The sequence below is a fragment of the Mustelus asterias genome, chromosome 17 (genome assembly GCF_964213995.1).
Source record: "Mustelus asterias chromosome 17, sMusAst1.hap1.1, whole genome shotgun sequence".
Classification (NCBI taxonomy): Eukaryota; Metazoa; Chordata; class Chondrichthyes; order Carcharhiniformes; family Triakidae; genus Mustelus; species Mustelus asterias.
In genome coordinates this window covers 14805177-14824356 of record NC_135817.1, presented here as the reverse complement: position 1 = coordinate 14824356, position 19180 = coordinate 14805177, and the positions used below count along the sequence as shown (strand labels likewise).

The following is a 19180-nucleotide window of genomic DNA, read 5'->3' as shown; positions in this document are numbered from 1 at the left end:
GGAGGGAGTTCCAGAATTTTGACCCAGTGACGGTGAAGGAACGGAGATATATTTCCAAGTCAGGATGATGTGTATTTGGAGGGGAATTAGCAGGTGGTGGTGTTCCCATGCAGCTGCAGCCCTAGTCCTTCTAAGTGACAGAGGTCACCTAGGTTTGGAAGGTGTTGTTGAAAGAGCCTTTGATGAATTGCTGCAAGACATCTTGTAGATGGTATATATTGTTGCTATGGTGCACCAATATGAACAGAATGAACATTTAGGATGGTAGATGAGGTCCAACAGTGGGCTGCTTTGTCCTGGACGGTGTTAGTTTGAGGATGTAGAAGTTGGACAGGTTTAGAGTGTTAGGTGAGTTATATGTTGTAGAATTCCCAGCCTCTGGCCTGCTCTTCTAGCCACAGTATTTATACGTTGGGTCCAGATAAGTTTCTGACCATGGAGAGCCTCAAGATGTTGGGGGTTCCATAATGGCAATGCTGTTGAATATACATATGAAGATGTCAAGGAGAGATGCTTTAATTCCCTTGTTTCAATATTCCTCGAAAGATATTCAGTTATACTGAGAATTCTGAAACCTTATTAGATCCAGGGTATTAATCCAGCAGAGCCTAAATGAAACAACAGTCTAACTTCAACTGAAATTTAGCAAAGATAAGCAGTTCAATAATTTTCAAGTCAAAACCAACTTGCATTGTGAAGTACAGTAATTCGAGGATAATTGAAAATTTATGGCGGTATTACGCTATTTTCCATTGACAAATTTCTCTTTCCGCTGGAAACTACATCATGATCAGATGCTCCTTTTTGAAATTAGCACCTTAGCTTGAAATGGCAGAAGTCAATGTTCTCTGGGCTAACACGTCACTCATAGCTTGAAACCTAAGCAAAGGAGGCAACCATCAAGGCAGCATACTGAATGTTGTGATGCGCCAAGCGAGCTGTTTACTTCAAATTAGAAGCCTTCTGAACTCTTGAACAGCACTATTCCAGAATGAATCAATTTCATTTAATGGGCGCATTGTATTATAAGGCTGTAGCATGAATTCTTAGTTTGCTTATACATTATGATCTTAGAAAAAAATTATACAAATTTGCTGAACCCAGGATCTGCAGGATATGTTGATATGTTCCAGATGTGATGAAAGTGATCAATTTTATTTTCAAGTTCCATTCTGTGTCCTTCTATTTTTGATAAAACATTTTTTACACAGCAAGATGCCGCCACCAGTCAAACAAGGCTTGCAGAAAGATACTGCCCATGCACAGCAAACAAATTCCTGAATGAAACGCATGGCAGTAACAGAGGCGTTGTTCATTCATTTTTCTACATTATTTTCATCAGGTACAAACCATTTGAAAGTAGGCTGATTGAAGAATAGATCCTTGTATAAAGATTTTCATTGCATGAATTATTTTTTTGTAGTCTTCACCTGGACCAGGAATGAGATCCGCAACTTATCCAGGACCATTATATAGCTTTATGTATGTAGCTTGTTCAATTGTTATAGGACACTGAAAAATTAATTCAATCAAAATGGTATGGACACAATGAACAAAATCAGACCGTAGAACACAATTCAGGCAATATTCCCCCTCTTTCTTGATTGTAGTTACACACAATTTCCACTTCTCATACATGACATCCAAATTTCAACAAATTAATTTTCTGCTTGAAAGAGATTTGCAATGAGAACAAAGGGTCATCCAGACTCAAAACATTGGCTCTATTCTCGCAGCCATAGGTGCTGTCAGACCTGCTGACAGCATTTTATGTTTTTGTTGTGTTTAACACTGTTCAGTGTTCAGTACGAGGTCGAAGCAGCTGCCACTTTTCTAGTATAATTTTTCACTTATTGACTTCAGTTTTTCACAATAAAGTTAGTCTTCAATCAACTTTCAAAAACCGCAAAGAACATCTTGATGCACACAAGACTCTTCATTTAGAATTCATAGCGATTTACGCTCCTTTTTCTAGCTTCTGGTATATGGGCAAATCAGGCAGAAGCCCATCACAAAGGATTGGATCCATCCTTTCTTTCTTCTTTGCCTTTTGATTGTATCATGTATTATACAGAATTGCTAGTGTTTAAGAATGCAATTCCTTTGTCAAGTTTCAGAACACGCAGGCTAAGTAGTTAGTATATGTTCAAAGTGAGGAATTCTCTCCCTCCTGCTCATTTCCTTCCATCAGGAACGAAAGCATTTTTAGAACTAGGATTAGCATGTGGAGTAAAAGCTGGAAATCAAAGTCCCCCTATTATAGAAAGAGACGGCACTTAAAGTTTCTGCTGCATCAGAGCAGAGTCTAAGGATCATTTTTAAGCTGTTTGACAATTCAGAATGGGCTGCTTTCTGTAAGGGAAGGGTACTATAACTTAAATCTTTAGATGGATACTAAAAATATGCATGAAATTTCTTTACCCAGCCTCATAGCAAAGAATTAAGGACAATACCTGCACTTGTTCACAGATTTCTTCATATCTAGTTTGATCGTTAGAGACTCCGTTTTCCTTTCGGGTTTACTCTTAGCATCACGTCGTGAAGTTTCCACATGACAAGATCTGTGGCTTGATCGCTTATGAGCATCGTCACGTCGGTCTTTGGAAAACTCGGAGCGCTTTCTTACTTCCTTTCCTCTTTCCGTACGTCCTCTTGTTACTGAAGTTGCAGATCTTGGGCTTACTTCTTTCTTGCTTACATGTTGAAACCTGCTAGGGTAATGCTCAGGAACAGAATATTTTGCTGACCCAACGTGGCGCCCCTCTGTTCTGTCCACATCAGTACCTGACCTCCTACTGTTACCGTGAAAACAACTCACCTCTTTATTACTTGAGCTGCTGGTGGTAAACTCTTTCTCTTTGCTCGAATAGCCTTGCTGTCTTCCACTGGAAAATATCTGGTGATGCTCAGAAGAGGCCTGCACCTCAGGGTACTTTTGTGGATGTGCAAACCCACTCTTTACCTGCACATACTCTTCACAGCGGTCACTGTTACTATACCGTTCTCTTGGTATATCTTTAACACGCATGCTTTCAGAATCACCGTATGATGCTGTGGGATAGCTTTTCCTATTATGAGGGAATTTCTCCCCTCTCCATTTTAAATCCCGTTCATGTTCTATCACCTCATGCTTTCCGGGTACCCAGCCTCTTCCAGATGCTTCTCTGTACCCTCTGACTTCATCCTCCTCAGGATACCTGTGTTGACATAAAGCAGTTTACACTTGCAGCAGAGAGAAGACAGTGAGAATTAAGTTTTGGTAATACTTGAAGTAAGTTTGGGAGCAATGCCTCGAAAGCAGTGTATTTCCCAGGTTACAAGTCTAACCCTTTATCCTTCTGAAAGCCATTCAGTAGGATGCTGAGGAAAACAAAAGTGGTCCTCAGCTTTCAAGCCATCCAATCTGCTCTTTCTGAAAATAACATAAGAGCTCATTATTTAAATAGAATGCTCACACTTTCAGATTAGGACAAAGGGCTTTCAACTTTTAAATCCTCAATTCACAAATATGATCATTTTATTTCAGTTGAGGTTTTACATCAAAACACAGCCTTAATGGTTCTATTCCAATACCTCTTCTGGTAGGAGCTCCTATCTGGAAGCTCTTCAGCCCGTCTTCCAGGAGAACGCGAAGAACCTGAGCGCCTTTCCTCATGTAAACCATGACTTCTAAAACCTTCTGAGTCATGCCACTTCTCTGTGGAGCCATAAGTAGTTACCACAGGTTCGTCATAGGAATCTATTTGTGGATCACTTCCGAAGCTCTTGGGCTTTTCGCTGTACACTCTGCTGTAGGTTGGAACTTCCACATTCTGATGGTAATGTCGATCATCAAGGTCATTGTGCCACTGATCATGCTCATGGTGCCGTTCACTGTGAGAATGGTGCCGTTGTTCATGCCATTCACTGCTGTCAGATGGCCGTTCATCATGATCATTGTATGGATTATCTTCAAGAAATCTTGAAGGAAGTGGGTAGGTTTCGTTTCCTTCTCTTTCTTGTAGATACAAGTTTCTTCCAGTTGTAGTTGTATATTCTGATTCCACTCTTGCATTTGGGGAAGGATGCCCGTACTCAAAAACTTTATGATGAACGGCGCCATATTGGGCATCTCCCGATCTTGATTCTACATTTACTGTTTCAGTCCATTTCTCTCGTTGATTCCTCCACTGTACAGGTCTTCCTGAGCTTTGACCAAATTCTCTCAGCTCACCACTATAGGACTGATGCAATGGTCTCTCAACATAGTACTCTTGGCTTCTTCCATAGGTTGGCGAGATTGACCTACAATGTATTTGAAGGAGAAGATGGGACATTTTGGTACAACTGAAATAAAACACAATGTAGCAGCTCATCCCAGTTATAACCTCACTGCAGAAAGATTCATTCTCATTTTTGGATTACACTTTTAATGTAATCAGCATTACAAAATGACAATGATGAGACTGAGGATCAACAATATTAAAGCAAGGCTGCAGTGTTTTATTGGAAACAGGACCATTTGTTCAACAAAATCTATATAATAATTTTAAATAGCAGGATCCTGCCCAGAGCTCTGCCTGGACTTGAAGTTCTGGAATTCCCTAAATCTCTACACCTCTCTCCTGTTTTAAAATGTACTTTAAAACCTCTCGCTGACCAAGCTTTAGGTCCTTGATTACTATTTCTGGTTGTGTGAAATATTGTTTGATAATGCCCTCATGAAGTGCCTTGAAACATTTTACCAAATCAAAGACACTATACAAACACAATTTGTAGCTCAAGCAAGTGTTTACTAGGAATTAAGTTTAATTTGGACATATTAACATGCAATTTGAAATTCTAAATTCAGGTGGCTTTTCGCCATTCATGTTGCACTTGTATTATTTAACTGGAAGATATCACATAAAATCACTGGAAAAATGTTTAAACACATTCCAATAAATACATTATACGTTGAAGTGCAAATTTACAAAGGAAAGCTGCCCAAACCGGTGATCTTTAGGAACTCTCAGTACGTACAAAGAAAAGTTGTCATGTACTCAAGACAATAGTGACTAGACATTTATATAATTAATTTGACAAGAAATCGATAAGTCAAGAACAAAGTTGTAACCAGATATCAAACTCCAAGACTGATGCTTTTGGTTGACACCACTCTGACAGATTAAATCCAAGAACATCTCGGCACCACTTTAGGAACAATCAAGAATTTTCCATTGAATTTTAACAATTTCAACACTGAACGACCATGAATGACATGCAGAGAAACAAGGATACACATAGCTCCTTCTGTAATCTCAATGATTTTCAAGTTTGAGGTTGAAATTAACTGAAGACTTTATTTCAGCAACACGAGAGGAAGAAACAGCTTCTTCATCAGCTCCATAATAAGTTTGCTTCACAATGATTTTTGCAGAGTTCCACAGATGCCGACCACGACATCCAAATATTCATTATATAAAGCTGACCTATATTAATGTGCTCAGAAAGTATTCAAGTGTAGGAAAGCTTCAAAGCTGAACCACATCCTGTTCTTTTTCCAATTTGTTTTCAGAACATGGACATCACTGGCAAAGCCAGCATTTATTGCCCATCCCTAGGTGACCTCAAGTTGGCCCTCTTGAATAGTTGAAGTAAATTTACTGAAGGTGCTCCCACAGTGCTGCAAGATGGGATTATAAGGATTAGTTCAGTGATGATGAAGGAATGGTAATACACACATCCAAGTATGGCTAGTATGTGATTTGGAGACGATACACCTGATGTGCTTGCCCTTCTAAGTAGCTGAGGACAGGGATTCAAGTCTGGTGAATAAACCTTGGCAAGTTACTCCAGTACATCCTGCATCATGCACACTGCACACACAGTACATGGTGGTAGGTGGGTTGGGCGTTTTAGCTTATGAGGTACCGATTAAGGGGACTGCTTTGTCCTGGATGGTGGCGAGTATCTTGTATTATTTTGTTGTAGCTGCACACATCCAAGTGACTGCAGAGTATTCCATTCAGGCCGATAATTGCCTTGAAGATGGTGGTGAAGAGGCTTTGGAAAGATAGGAGACATGTCACGGTGTAGAATATCCCAACTTCTTACCTGCTTTGGTAACAGTGCTATTTACGTGGCCAATTCACAGTTTCTGATGAGGGTGACCCTCAAAATGTTGATGGTGAGGGATTTAGCGACAGCAATACCACTGAAAGTCATTTTTTTAGGCACTCCACTAGAGGTGGTCATTGCTCATACATCAACCCAAATCGAAATGCTGCCTAGGTTTTGCTGCATGTAGATATCTATGGCTTCAACACCTGAGGAACCGTCTGCATCTATCACTTCGTTACCTGAGGAATTTTCAGCTTACAGTCTCACTGACCTTGTGATAGATGGAAGGTCATTAATGAAGGTGTTCAAGACTGTTGGGCTTAAGATGTGTCCTGAAGAATTCCTGCAGTGATTCCAATAGGTTTGAAATTACTGATTTTCAACCACCATAAACATCCTTTCTCGCCTGATATTCACACAAACAGTTCCAGTGATCAAGAGTGGCAATTCTGCCATGATTTCCTCTCACTCAATCATCGCAGAATGACATACCAATGGCATGCCAGCCAGGATTCTCTCTAATGTGGCACAAAATGGGGATTGAATCTAGGGCCATCCTCATCTGCCTGATTCAGCTCCCTTACTGAGCTAATTCCATTATAAGAAATAGAAGCACAGCTAAGCCATTCAGCACATCAAGCCCGCTGTACCATTCAAAAAGATTACAACTGATCTCATTGTGGACTATCTCCACTTTTCTGCCTGTCCCCCATAACCCTCCTCTGCAGATCAAAAAACCGTCTAACTCAGCCTTGAATATATTCAATGAGCTAGCCTCCACTGGTCACTGGGAAAAGAAGTCCAAAGAATAAGAATGTTGGAGATGCAATTCTTCCTCATTTCTGCCTTATTTTAAAACCATGATCCCCAATTGTGGATGCCCCATGAGGCAAAACATTCTCTCAGCATCTACCATGTCAAGCTCCCTCAGAATCATATATGTTTCAACAAAATCACCTCTCAGTCTTCTAAACTCGATGAGCCTAATCTGCTCAGTCTTTCCTCATTAGACAAGCCCTTCATCCCAGGACACGGTGGGGCAGCATGGTAGCACAGTGGTTAGCACTGCTGCTTCACAGCTCCAGGGACCTGGGTTCGATTCCCGGCTCGGGTCACTGTCTGTGTGGAGTTTGCACATTCTCCCCGTGTCTGCGTGGATTTCCTCCGGGTGCTCCGGTTTCCTCCCACAGTCCAAAGATGTGCGGGTTAGGTTGATTGGCCATGCTAAAATTGCCCCTTAGTGTCCTGAGATGTGTAGGTTAGAGGGATTAGTGGGTTAATGTGTAGGGATATGGGGGTAGGGCCTGGGTGGGATTGTGGTCGGTGCAGACTCGATGGGCCAAATGGCCTCTTTCTGCACTGTAGTGTTTCTATGATTCTATGACAGTCGAGTGAACCTTCTCTCAAATGCTTCCCATGCAAGTTTATCCCATCTTGAGAAAGAACAACTGTACACAGCACTCCAAATATGGTTGCACCAATGTTCTATACAGTTGTAGCAAGACATCCCTATTTTTGTACTCCAACCCCCTTGCAAATAAAGGCCATTTGCCGTCCGAATTATTTGCTGTAACTGTACAGTAACTTTGTAACTCATACAAGGATCTAGATCCCTCTGTACAACATTCTACAGTCCATCTCTTTAAATATTCTGCTTTTCCATTCTTCTGGCCAAAGCGGACAACCTCATTTTTCCACAATAACTCTGTCTACACTTCCTGCTGCTTCGGAAAAGCAGCCAGCATAATCAAGGATCCCACGCATTCCAGACATGCTTCCTTCCACCTTCTTCCACCATGAAAAAGATACAAAAGTCTGAGATCCAACCGACTCAAGAACAACTTCTTCCTGCTGCCACCAGAATTTTGAATGGACCTACCATATATTAAGCTGGGCTTTATCTACATGTAACTGCAACACTATATTCTGCACCCTCTGTTTTCCTTCTACCCTATCTTCTCTAAGAATGGTATGTTTTGTCTATATAGTGCACAAGAAATAATATTTTTCACTGTTTCCCAATACATGTGACAATAATAAATCAAATCATCAACCAACTTTTTGCCCATTCATTGTACCTTTTCATTGTATCCTCTGAACAACTTGTTTTCCTGCCTATCTTTGGATCCTCTGGCTACAATACAGTCAGCCTCTTTATCCACGTCATTAACATGGATCGTAAACTTATGAGGGGCCAGAACTGCTCCCTGTGACTTTTCACTAGCTAGTTTGTCGACTTGAAAATGATGGCTCATTTATCTTGACTTCATTTCATGTTAGATGACTCCGTTTCCTGTTAGTTGCGACCAATCAGGCTCCAGCTACCTTAGATCCTGAACCTTCACAACATTGCAGATGTTTGGGAATACATATTTTTCTTCTGGTTTGCAAACAAACAAATTTATTTAGTGACTTTGACTCAAAAACCTAAGGGTGCCATTTGTGACTCTGGGCAAGTCTAATTGAAATTCATTGTGCACAGTTCCATTTTAATACATTTATTAAATGTCAATGTAATCTTAGTTGTGATTGTGTAAATTTGTCTTTTCTGTTCATTTTTATTTAATTCCCATCGTTCCTTGTAAACCCACTTTTAAACTGTGCTGATTTATAAGTTGTCAGCTTCCATAGTCCACTTTATTTATCTCATCTAACCAAGTCTGATCCAGTTTGTTTCTTTCAATGTGGCATTGACTAATTAATTTCCCGAATTCCATACCACAGTTCATTATATTTCTTTCAATCCATAATTTGTTAAATACAATTCACTCCAAGCTTACAGAATTGTGTATAAAGTGCATGTGAAGGTCATTCTTACCGGTTTCACATAATAATGGACAGTTTTATGATTTTAAACCTTAACACACCACTACAAATTCTGTATCCTCGTCACAAACACAGAACTTCCAGTGCTTGGCAGCATGAATCAATGGTTGTAATCGTACATTGAACATTATGTATGAAACATTTGTATCGTTCTTACATGAAGCACCTTCTGGCTCACCACAAGCCAAACTACATTGCATTAATAATCTATAGTTAATGCACAAGCATGATGCAAACCAAATAGTACTGATGTATTACATATGCTACCACATTCCTGAGCACGAGGTTAAGTTCGATCTCCAATGAGAGGAGGATTATTTTCATCATGGAGTAAGCAGTATTTTTTTCCATATTGTCAGGAGTGTAGAAAACAATGAAAAGTTACAGTAATGATCAAACTGTTTGACTGAAACATAGATCAACAGGTGGAAGTGATTTGTGTGCAGCACATGCTTGGAGATGTGAAGCTAAGCAATTAAAATTTTAAAATACCGTCACAGAACTTCATTATGGAAACCCTATAAACCAATGCATAAAATAGCTCCACCTACTAATTTCAGTCAAAGCATTTGGGAACTAGAAACAAGTTACTGAATGTGAAATGCATCTGAAGTAAAGATGGACTCTCTCACATTTCTGCAGCTTGCCACCATTACCACTCTCTATTGCAGTCATGGCGTGGAGTTGCCGGCGTTGGACTGCACAGTAAGTAGCCTCACAACGCCAGGTTAAAATCCAACAGGTTTATTTGATAGCACGAGCTTTCGGAGCATTGCCCCTTCATCAGGTGAGTGAAGAGTTCAGTTCACAAACAGGGCACATATAGACATAAACTCAATTATAAGATAATGGTTGGAATGAGAGTCTTAACAGGTATTCAAGTCTTTACAGATGCAGACAATGTGAGTGGAGAGAGTGTTAAGCACAGGTTAAAGAGATGTGAATTGTCTCCAGCCAGGACAGTTAGTGAGATTTTGCAAGCTCAGGCAAGTCGTGGGGATTACAGATAGTGTGTGTGACGTGAACCCAAGATCACGGTTGAGGCCGTCCTCATGTGTGCGGAACTTGGCTATCAGTTTCTACTCAGCGATTCTGCGTTGTCGTGTGTCGTGAAGACCGCCTTGGAGAATGCTTACCCGAAGATCAGAGGCTGAATGCCCTCGACTAAGTGTTCCCTGACAGGAAGGGAACACTCCTGCCTGGTGATTGTTGAATGGTGTCCATTCACCCATTGTCGTAGCGTCTGCATGGTCTCCCCAATGTACCATGCCTCGGGACATCCTTTTCTGCAGCGTATCAGGTAGACGACGTTGGCCGAGTCACAAGTGTATGTACCGTGTACCTGGTGGATGGTGTTCTCACGTGAGATGATGGCATCTGTGTCGATGATCCGGCAGGTCTTGCAGAGGTTGATGTGGCAGGGTTGTGTGGTGTCGTGGTCACTGTTCTCCTGAAGGTTGGGTAGTTTGCTGCGTACAACGGTCTGTTTGAAGTTGTGCGGTTGTTTGAAGGCAAGAAGTGGGGGTGTGGGGATGGTCTTCGCGAGATGTTCGTCTTCATCGATGACATGACGACATCTTCTCCAGAGCCTTCAACATGTCATGACACTAAGATTGGTGGCATAGTGGACAGTGAAGAAAGTTATCTCCAAATGCAACGGGATCTTGATCAATTGGACCAGTGGGTTGACAAATGGCAGATGGAGTTTAATTTAGACAAATGAGAGGTGATGCATTTTGGTAGATTGAACCAGGGCAGGACTTACTCAGTTAATGGTAGGGCGTTGGGGAGAGTTACAGAACAAAGAGATCTAGGGTACATGTTCATAGCTCCTTGAAAGTGGAGTCACAGGTGGACAGAGTGGTGAAGGCATTCGGCATGCTTGGTTTCATCGGTCAGAACATTGAATACAGGAGTTGGAATGTCTTGTTGAAGTTGTACAAGACATTGGTAAGGCCACACTTGGAATACTGTGTGCAATTCTGGTCACCCTATTATAGAAAGGATATTATTAAACTAGAAAGAGTGCAGAAAAGATTTACTGGGATGCTACCGGGACTTGATGGTTTGAGTTATAAGGAGAGGCTAGATAGACTGGGACTTTTTTTCTCTGGAACATAGGAGGCTGAGGGGTGATCTTATAGAGGTCTATAAAATAATGAGGGGCACAGATCAGCTTGATAGTCAATATCTTTTCCAAAGGTAGGGGAGATACAAAAGTGTCCAGAGGGGCAATTTTTTTACACAGAAGGTGGTGAGTGTCTGGAACAAGCTGCCAGAGGTAGTAGTAGAGGCGGGTACAATATTGTCTTTTAAAAATTATGGATAGGTGTGGAGGTCACAGGGTAGTTGTCATGGGGGACTTTAACTTTCCAAATATTGATTGGAGCCTTTATAGGTCGAATAGTTCGGATGGGGCAGTTTTTGTGCAGTGTGTGCAGGAGGGGTTCCTGACACAATATGTGGATAAGCCGACAAGAGGTGGGGCCACATTGGATTTGGTAACGGGAAATGAACCGGGCCAAGTGTTGGATTTGGTTGTGGGAGAGCAATTTGGAGATAGTGACCACAATTCGGTGTCTTTTGTTATTGCAATGGAGAGGGAGAGGGCCATGCGGCAGGGCATAGTTTACAATTGGGGGGGGAGGTAATTATGATGCAATCAGGTGGGAATTAGGAAGCATAGGATGGGAACAAAAGTTGTCAGGGAAAGGCACTAATGAAAAGTGGAACTTTTTCAAGGAACAAATACTGCGTGTCCTTGATAGGTATGTCCCTGCCAGGCAGAGAGGAAATGGCCGAGTGAGGGAACAATGGTTCACAAAAGAGGTGGAATGTCTTGTCAAGAGGAAGAAGGAAGCGTATGTAAGGTTGAGAAAACAAGGTTCAGTTGGCTCGATGGAGGGTTACAAGTTAGCAAGAAATGAGCTGAAAAAGGGGCTTAGGAGAGCTAGGAGGGGGCATGAGAAGTCCTTGGCGGTTCGGATCAAGGAAAACCCCAAGGCTTTTTACTCTTATGTGAGGAATAAAAGAATGACCAGGGTGAGGTTGGGGCCGGTCAAGGACGGCAGTGGGAATTTATGCATGGAGTCAGAAGAGATAGGAGAGGTGATGAATTAATACTTTTCTTCGGGTTCACCAAGGAGAGGGGCCATGTTTTTGAGGAAGAGAGGGTGTCACAGGTTGATAGGCTGGAGGAAGTAGATGTTCAGAGGGAAGATGTACTAGCAATTTTGAATAAACTGAAAGTTGATAAGTCCCCTGGGCCTGATGAAATATATCCTAGGAGTCTTTGGGAGGCAAGGGATCAGATAGCAGAGCCTTTGGCATTGATCTTTGCGTCCTCACTGTCCACGGGGGTGGTGCCAGAGGACTGGAGAGTGGCAAATGTGGTTCCTCTGTTTAAGAAAGGGAATAGAAATGACCCTGGTAATTATAGGCCAGTTAGTCTTACTTCGGTGGTTGGTAAGTTGATGGAAAAGGTCCTCAGGGATAGGATTTACGACCATTTAGAAAGATGCAGCTTAATCCGGGATAGTCAGCACGGATTTGTGAAGGGCAAGTCTTGCCTCACAAATTTGATTGAATTTTTTGAGGAGGTAACTAAGTATGTAGATGAAGGTAGTGCAGTTGATGTCATATACATGGATTTTAGTAAGGCGTTTGATAAAGTCCCCCATGGTCCGCTTATGAAGAAAGTAAGGATGTGTGGGATAGAGGGAAGTTTGGCCGATTGGATAGGTAACTGGCTATCTAACAGGTGGTGGTGGATGGAAAATTTTCGGACTGGAAACCGGTTACCAGCGGAGTGCCACAGGGATCAGTGCTTGGTCCTCTGCTATTTGTCATTTTTATAAATAACTTGGAGGAGGGGGCTGAAGGGTGGATCAGTAAATTTGCTGATGACACCAAGATTGGTGGAGTAGTGGATGAGGTGGAGGGCTGTTGTAGGCTGCAAAGAGATAGAGATAGGATGCAGAGCTGGGCTGAAAAATGGCAAATGGAGTTTAACCCTGACAAATGCGAGGTGATTCATTTTGGTAGGACAAATTTAAATGTGGATTACAGGGTCAAAGGTAGGGTTCTGAAGAATGTGGAGGAACAGAGAGATCTTGGGGTTCATATCCATAGATCTCTGAAGGTTGCCACTCAAGTGGATAGAGCCGTGAAGAAGGCCTATAGTGTGTTGGCGTTCATTAACAGGGGGTTTGAGTTTAAGAGCCGAGGGGTTATGCTGCAACTGTACAGGACCTTGGTGAGACCACATTTAGAATAGTGTGTGCAGTTCTGGTCACCTCACTATATGAAGGATATGGAGACACTGGAAAGAGTGCAAAGAGATTTACCAGGATGCTGCCTGGTTTGGAGGGTAGGTCTTATGAGGAAAGGTTGAGGGAACTTGGGCTTTTCTCTTTGGAGCGGAGGAGGTTGAGAGGAGACTTGATAGAGGTTTATAAGATGATGAGGGGGATAGATAGAGTGAACGTTCAAAGACTATTTCCTCGGGTGAATGGAGTGGTAACTAGGGGACATAACTATAGGGTTCATGGTGGGAGATATAGGAAGGATGTCCGAGGTAGGTTTTTTACTCAGAGAGTGGTTGGGGTGTGGAATGGACTGCCTGCAGTGATAATGGAGTCAGAAACTTTAGGAACATTTAAGAAGCTATTGGATAGGCAAATGGAGTACTTCGGGATGATAGGTAGGAAATAGCTTGATCTGGGTTTCAGACAAAGCTCGGCACAACAACATGGGCCGCAGGGCCTGTTCTGTGCTGTACTGTTCTATGTTCTAAAAAGCATTTAGTTAGTTACATGGGTAAGATGGGTATAGAGGGATATGGGCCAAATGCGGGCAATTGGGATTAGCTTAAGGGTTTTTAAAAAAGGGGCGGCATGGACAAGTTGGGCCGAAGGGCCTGTTTCCATGCTGTAAACCTCTATGACTCTATGGGCATTCAGCCTCTCATCTTTGGGTAAGCGTTCTCCAAGGCGGTCTTCACGACACACGACAACGCAGAATCGCTGAGCAGAAACTGATAGCCAAGTTCCGCATACATGAGGACGGCCTCAACCGGGATCATAGAAATCATAGAAACCCTACAGTGCAGAAGGAGGCCATTCGGCCCATCGAGTCTGCACCGACCACAATCCCACCCAGGCCTTACCCCTACATATTTACCCGCTAATCCCTCTAACCTACACATCCCAGGACTCTAAGGGGCAATTTTTAACCTGGCCAATCAACCTAACCCGCACATCTTTGGGCTGTGGGAGGAAACCGGAGCACCCGGAGGAAACCCACGCAGACACGAGGAGAATGTGCAAACTCCACACAGACAGTGACCCGAGCCGGGAATCGAACCCGGGACCCTGGAGCTGTGAAGCAGCAGTGCTAACCACTGTGCTACCATGCCGCCCTAGGATGGTAGTGCTAGGATGGTAGGAAACCCACGCAGACACGAGGAGAATGTGCAAACTCCACACAGACAGTGACCCGAGCCGGGAATCGAACCCGGGACCCTGGAGCTGTGAAGCAGCAGTGCTAACCACTGTGCTACCATGCCGCCCTAGGATCTTGGGTTCACGTCACACACACTATCTATAACCCCCACAACTTGCCTGGGTTTGCAAAATCTCACTAACTGTCCTGGCTGGAGACAATTCACATCTCTTTAACCTTCTCTCCACTCACATTGTCTGCATCTGTAAAGACTTGATTACCTGTTAAGACTCACATTCCAACCATTATCTTGTGATTGAGTTTGTGTCTATATATGTCCTGTTTGTGAACTGAACTCTTCACTCACCTGATGATGGGGCAACGCTCGGAAAGCTCGTGCTACCAAATAAACCTGTTGGACTTTAACCTGGTGTTGTGAGACTACTTACTGTCCTCTCTATTGTAGGGCATTTGCATGCTCCAACAATCTCAGTGTGAAGACATTTTTTCCTCAGTGTTAATTTTTAGCTGAAAAGTCAACATTATTGCTTTTATAACTCCTCAAGCAACCCATAACCTAATCAATCTCCTCTTGGGTTTCCCTGCTCGAGTGGATGCAGCTCCATTATCTCAAGTCCCTCCTCCACAGTATTAACTTAGGACTTTACATTTTAACATTTTGCAATGAAGGACCACTGCTGTGCACACCACCTTGGCCCATACTTTGTACAAATGATCACTGCTTAACTTTTAATCTCTAAACCCCAATTTATAAAACTCAAATTACTATTACAAAAGCAGGATCCTGGAAATCTAAGAACAGAAATGTGGAAAATGGGTCAAATTCAATTAAGGGTACTGTGAACCATAGTTAGGAAAAAGGAAGATATATCGGAAGCACTCATTTGGAAAGTTGCATCATCTAAACAGAAGCAACGGAGAAGGAGAAAGTGGGATGGAGTTCTTGCAGGAATCAAAGTGCGGGGAAGTCTAGTCTGGATAGCTGTATTAGACCATAAGACATAGAAGCAGAATTAGGCCACTCGGCCCATCGAGTCTGCTCTGCCATTCAATCATGGCTGATATTTTTCTCATCCCCATTCTCCATAACCCCTGATCCCCTTATTAAGCAAGAACCTATCTATCTCTGTCTTAAATACACTCAATGACCTGGCCTCCACAGCCTTCTGCAGCAAAGAGTTCCACAGATTCACCACTCTCTGGCTGAAGAAATTCCTCCTCATCTCTGTTTTAAAGGATCGTCCCTTTAGCCTGAGGTTGTGCCCTCTGGTTCTAGTTTTTTCTAGCAGTGGAAACATCCTCTCCATGTCCACTCTATCCAGGCCTCGCAGTATCCGGTAAGTTTCAATAAGATCCCCCTTATCCTTCTAAACTCCAACAAGTGCATAAGAACATAAGAAATAGGAGCAGGAGTAGGCCATCTAGCCCCTCGAGCCTGCCCCGCCATTCAATAAGATCATGGCTGATCTGACGTGGATCAGTACCACTTACCCGCCTGATCCCCATAACCCTTAATTCCCTTACCGATCAGGAATCCATCCATCCGCGCTTTAAACATATTCAGCGAGGTAGCCTCCACCACCTCAGTGGGCAGAGAATTCCAGAGATTCACCACCCTCTGGGAGAAGAAGTTCCTCCTCAACTCTGTCTTAAACCGACCCCCCTTTATTTTGAGGCTGTGTCCTCTAGTTTTAACTTCCTTACTAAGTGGAAAGAATCTCCCCGCCTCCACCCTATCCAGCCCCCGCATTATCTTATAAGTCTCCATAAGATCCCCCCCTCATCCTTCTAAACTCCAACGAGTACAAACCCAATCTCCTCAGCCTCTCCTCATAATCCAAACCCCTCATCTCCGGTATCAACCTGGTGAACCTTCTCTGCACTCCCTCCAATGCCAATATATCCTTCCTCATATAAGGGGACCAATACTGCACACAGTATTCCAGCTGCGGCCTCACCAATGCCCTGTACAGGTGCATCAAGACATCCCTGCTTTTATATTCTATCCCCTTCGCAATATAGGCCAACATCCCATTTGCCTTCTTGATCACCTGTTGTACCTGCAGACTGGGCTTTTGCGTCTCATGCACAAGGACCCCCAGGTCCCTTTGCACGGTAGCATGTTTTAATTTGTTTCCATTGAGATAGTAATCCCATTTGTTATTATTTCCTCCAAAGTGTATAACCTCGCATTTATCAACGTTATACTCCATTTGCCATATCCTCGCCCACTCACTCAGCCTGTCCAAATCTCTCTGCAGATCTTCTCCGTCCTCCACACGATTCACTTTTCCACTTATCTTTGTGTCGTCTGCAAACTTCGTTACCCTACACTCCGTCCCCTCCTCCAGATCATCTATATAAATGGTAAATAGTTGCGGCCCGAGTACCGATCCCTGCGGCACGCCACTAGTTACCTTCCTCCAACCGGAAAAACACCCATTTATTCCGACTCTTTGCTTCCTGTCGGATAGCCAGTCCCCAATCCACTTTAACACACTACCCCCAACTCCGTGTGCCCTAATCTTCTTCAGTAGCCTTTTATGGGGCACCTTATCAAACGCCTTTTGGAAATCCAAAAACACCGCATCCACCGGTTCTCCTCCATCAACCGCCCTAGTCACATCTTCATAAAAATCCAACATGTTCGTCAAGCACGACTTTCCCCTCATGAATCCATGCTGCGTCTGATTGATCGAACCATTTCTATCCAGATGCCCTGCTATCTCCTCTTTAATAATGGATTCCAGCATTTTCCCTACTACAGACGTTAAGCTGACCGGCCTATAGTTACCCGCCTTTTGTCTCCTTCCTTTTTTAAACAGCGGCGTAACATTAGCCGTTTTCCAATCAACCGGCACTACCCCAGAATGCAACGAGTTTTGATAAATAATCACTAACGCATCCACTATTACCTCTGACATTTCTTTCAATACCCTGGGATGCATTCCATCCGGACCCGGGGACTTATCCACCTTCAGTCCCATTAGTCTACCCAGCACTGCCTCTCTGGTAACATTAATGGTATTAAGTATTTCTCCTGCTGCCAACCCTCTATCGTTAATATTTGGCAAACTACTTGTGTCCTCCACCGTGAAGACCGACACAAAAAACTTATTTAAAGACTCAGCCATATCCTCATTTCCCACTATTAACTCCCCCCTCTCGTCCTCCAAGGGTCCAACATTCACTCTAGCCACTCTATTCCTTTTTATATATTTATAAAAACTTTTACTATCATTTTTTATATTAATTGCTAGCCGAGCTTCATAGTCTATCCTTCCTTTCTTTATCGCTTTCTTAGTCTCTCTTTGTTGTTTCTTAAATTTTTCCCAATCACTTGTTTCTCCACTATTTTTGGCCACTCTGTACGCAGCTGTTTTTATTTTAATACTCTCCTTTATTTCCTTCGTTATCCACGGCTGGTTCTCCCTTTTCTTACAATCCTTGTTTTTTGCTGGAATATATTTTTGCTGAGAACTGAAAAGGATCTCCTTAAAAATCCTCCACTGTTCCTCAGCTATCCTACCTGCCAGCCTGCTCTCCCAGTCTACCTTAGCCAATTCATCCCTCATCCTATCATATTTCCCTCTGTTCAAACAGAGGACACTGGTTTGGGACCAAACTTTCTCCTCTTCCATCTGAATCAGAAATTCGACCATATTGTGGTCACTAGACCCAAGAGGGTCCTTCACAATAAGATCCTTAATTCTACCTACCTCGTTACACAATACCAGATCCAAAATAGCTCGTTCCCTCGTCGGTTCCGTAACATGCTGTTCAAGGAAACTATCCCGACAGCATTCTAAGAACTCTTCCTCCATTCCACCCTTACCGACTTGAGTCTGCCAGTCAATGTGCATGTTGAAGTCCCCCACGATTATTGCCGTTCCGTTTTTACACGCATCCCTTATCTGCTTGTTTATAGCCCTCCCTACCTCAACATTATTATTTGGGGGCCTATATACCACACCTACTAGTGTCTTTCTCCCTCTACTATTCCTCATCTCTACCCATAATGATTCCACGTTTTGTTCCTCAGAGCCTATGTCATCCCTCAGTACTACCCTGATATTATCTCTTATTAATAGCGCGACCCCACCACCTTTTCCTTCCTGTCTATTCTTCCTAAACGCCTGATACCCCTGGATATTCATCTCCCAGTCCTGGTCACCTTTCAGCCAAGTTTCTGTAATGGCCACTAGATCGTACCCACTTGTGCTGATTTGCACCATCAACTCATTTACCTTGTTCCGAATGCTTCGTGCATTCAGGCAAAGTGTCCTTATTCCAGCTTTTATCTGGACCCGCTTTGATGAGTCGCGAACACCCTCTCCCTCTACTCCCTTATCTAAATTACCGCCTTCATTCACTTGCACTCTCTCCTCTACCATTAATTTTGTAATTCCCCTTACCCCTGCATCCTCCACCCCATCAATTAGTTCCTTGATCCTAGTCAACTCTTCTAGCTCCCCTCCCCCCAACCTATCTAGTTTAAATTCTCCCCAGTAACCTTAGCCAATCTACCGGCCAGGATATTGGTCCCCGTGTGATTCAAGTTCCACCCGTTTTTTGTATACAGATCACCCCTGCCCCTAAAGAGGTCCCAATGGTCCAGGAACCTGAATCCCTGCCCCCTGCACCAGTCCCTCAGCCACACATTCATCTTCCACCTCACTCCATTCCTGCCCTCACCTTCCCGTGGCACAGGCAGTAATCCTGAGATTACTACCTTTGCTTTCCTCTTTCTCAGCTGTCTCCCTAATTCCCTGTACTCCCTTTTCATGACCCCTTCTCCCTTCCTACCCAC

At 43.1% G+C, this 19180-nt stretch overlaps 1 protein-coding gene across 2 annotated transcripts in view; it reads right to left on the bottom strand.

Annotated features, from left to right (window-relative positions):
- The window catches only part of LOC144506343 (BCLAF1 and THRAP3 family member 3), a 52237-nt gene that overhangs the window by 16656 nt on the left and 16401 nt on the right, over window positions 1-19180 (bottom strand). For both annotated transcript variants that reach the window (XM_078232318.1, XM_078232321.1), the window contains exons 3-4: window positions 3574-4284; window positions 2454-3197 (exon numbers count right to left, since the gene is read on the bottom strand). In XM_078232318.1, coding sequence (XP_078088444.1) covers window positions 2454-3197; window positions 3574-4284 — 1455 coding nt within the window. The remainder of the gene's footprint in view (window positions 1-2453; window positions 3198-3573; window positions 4285-19180) is intronic.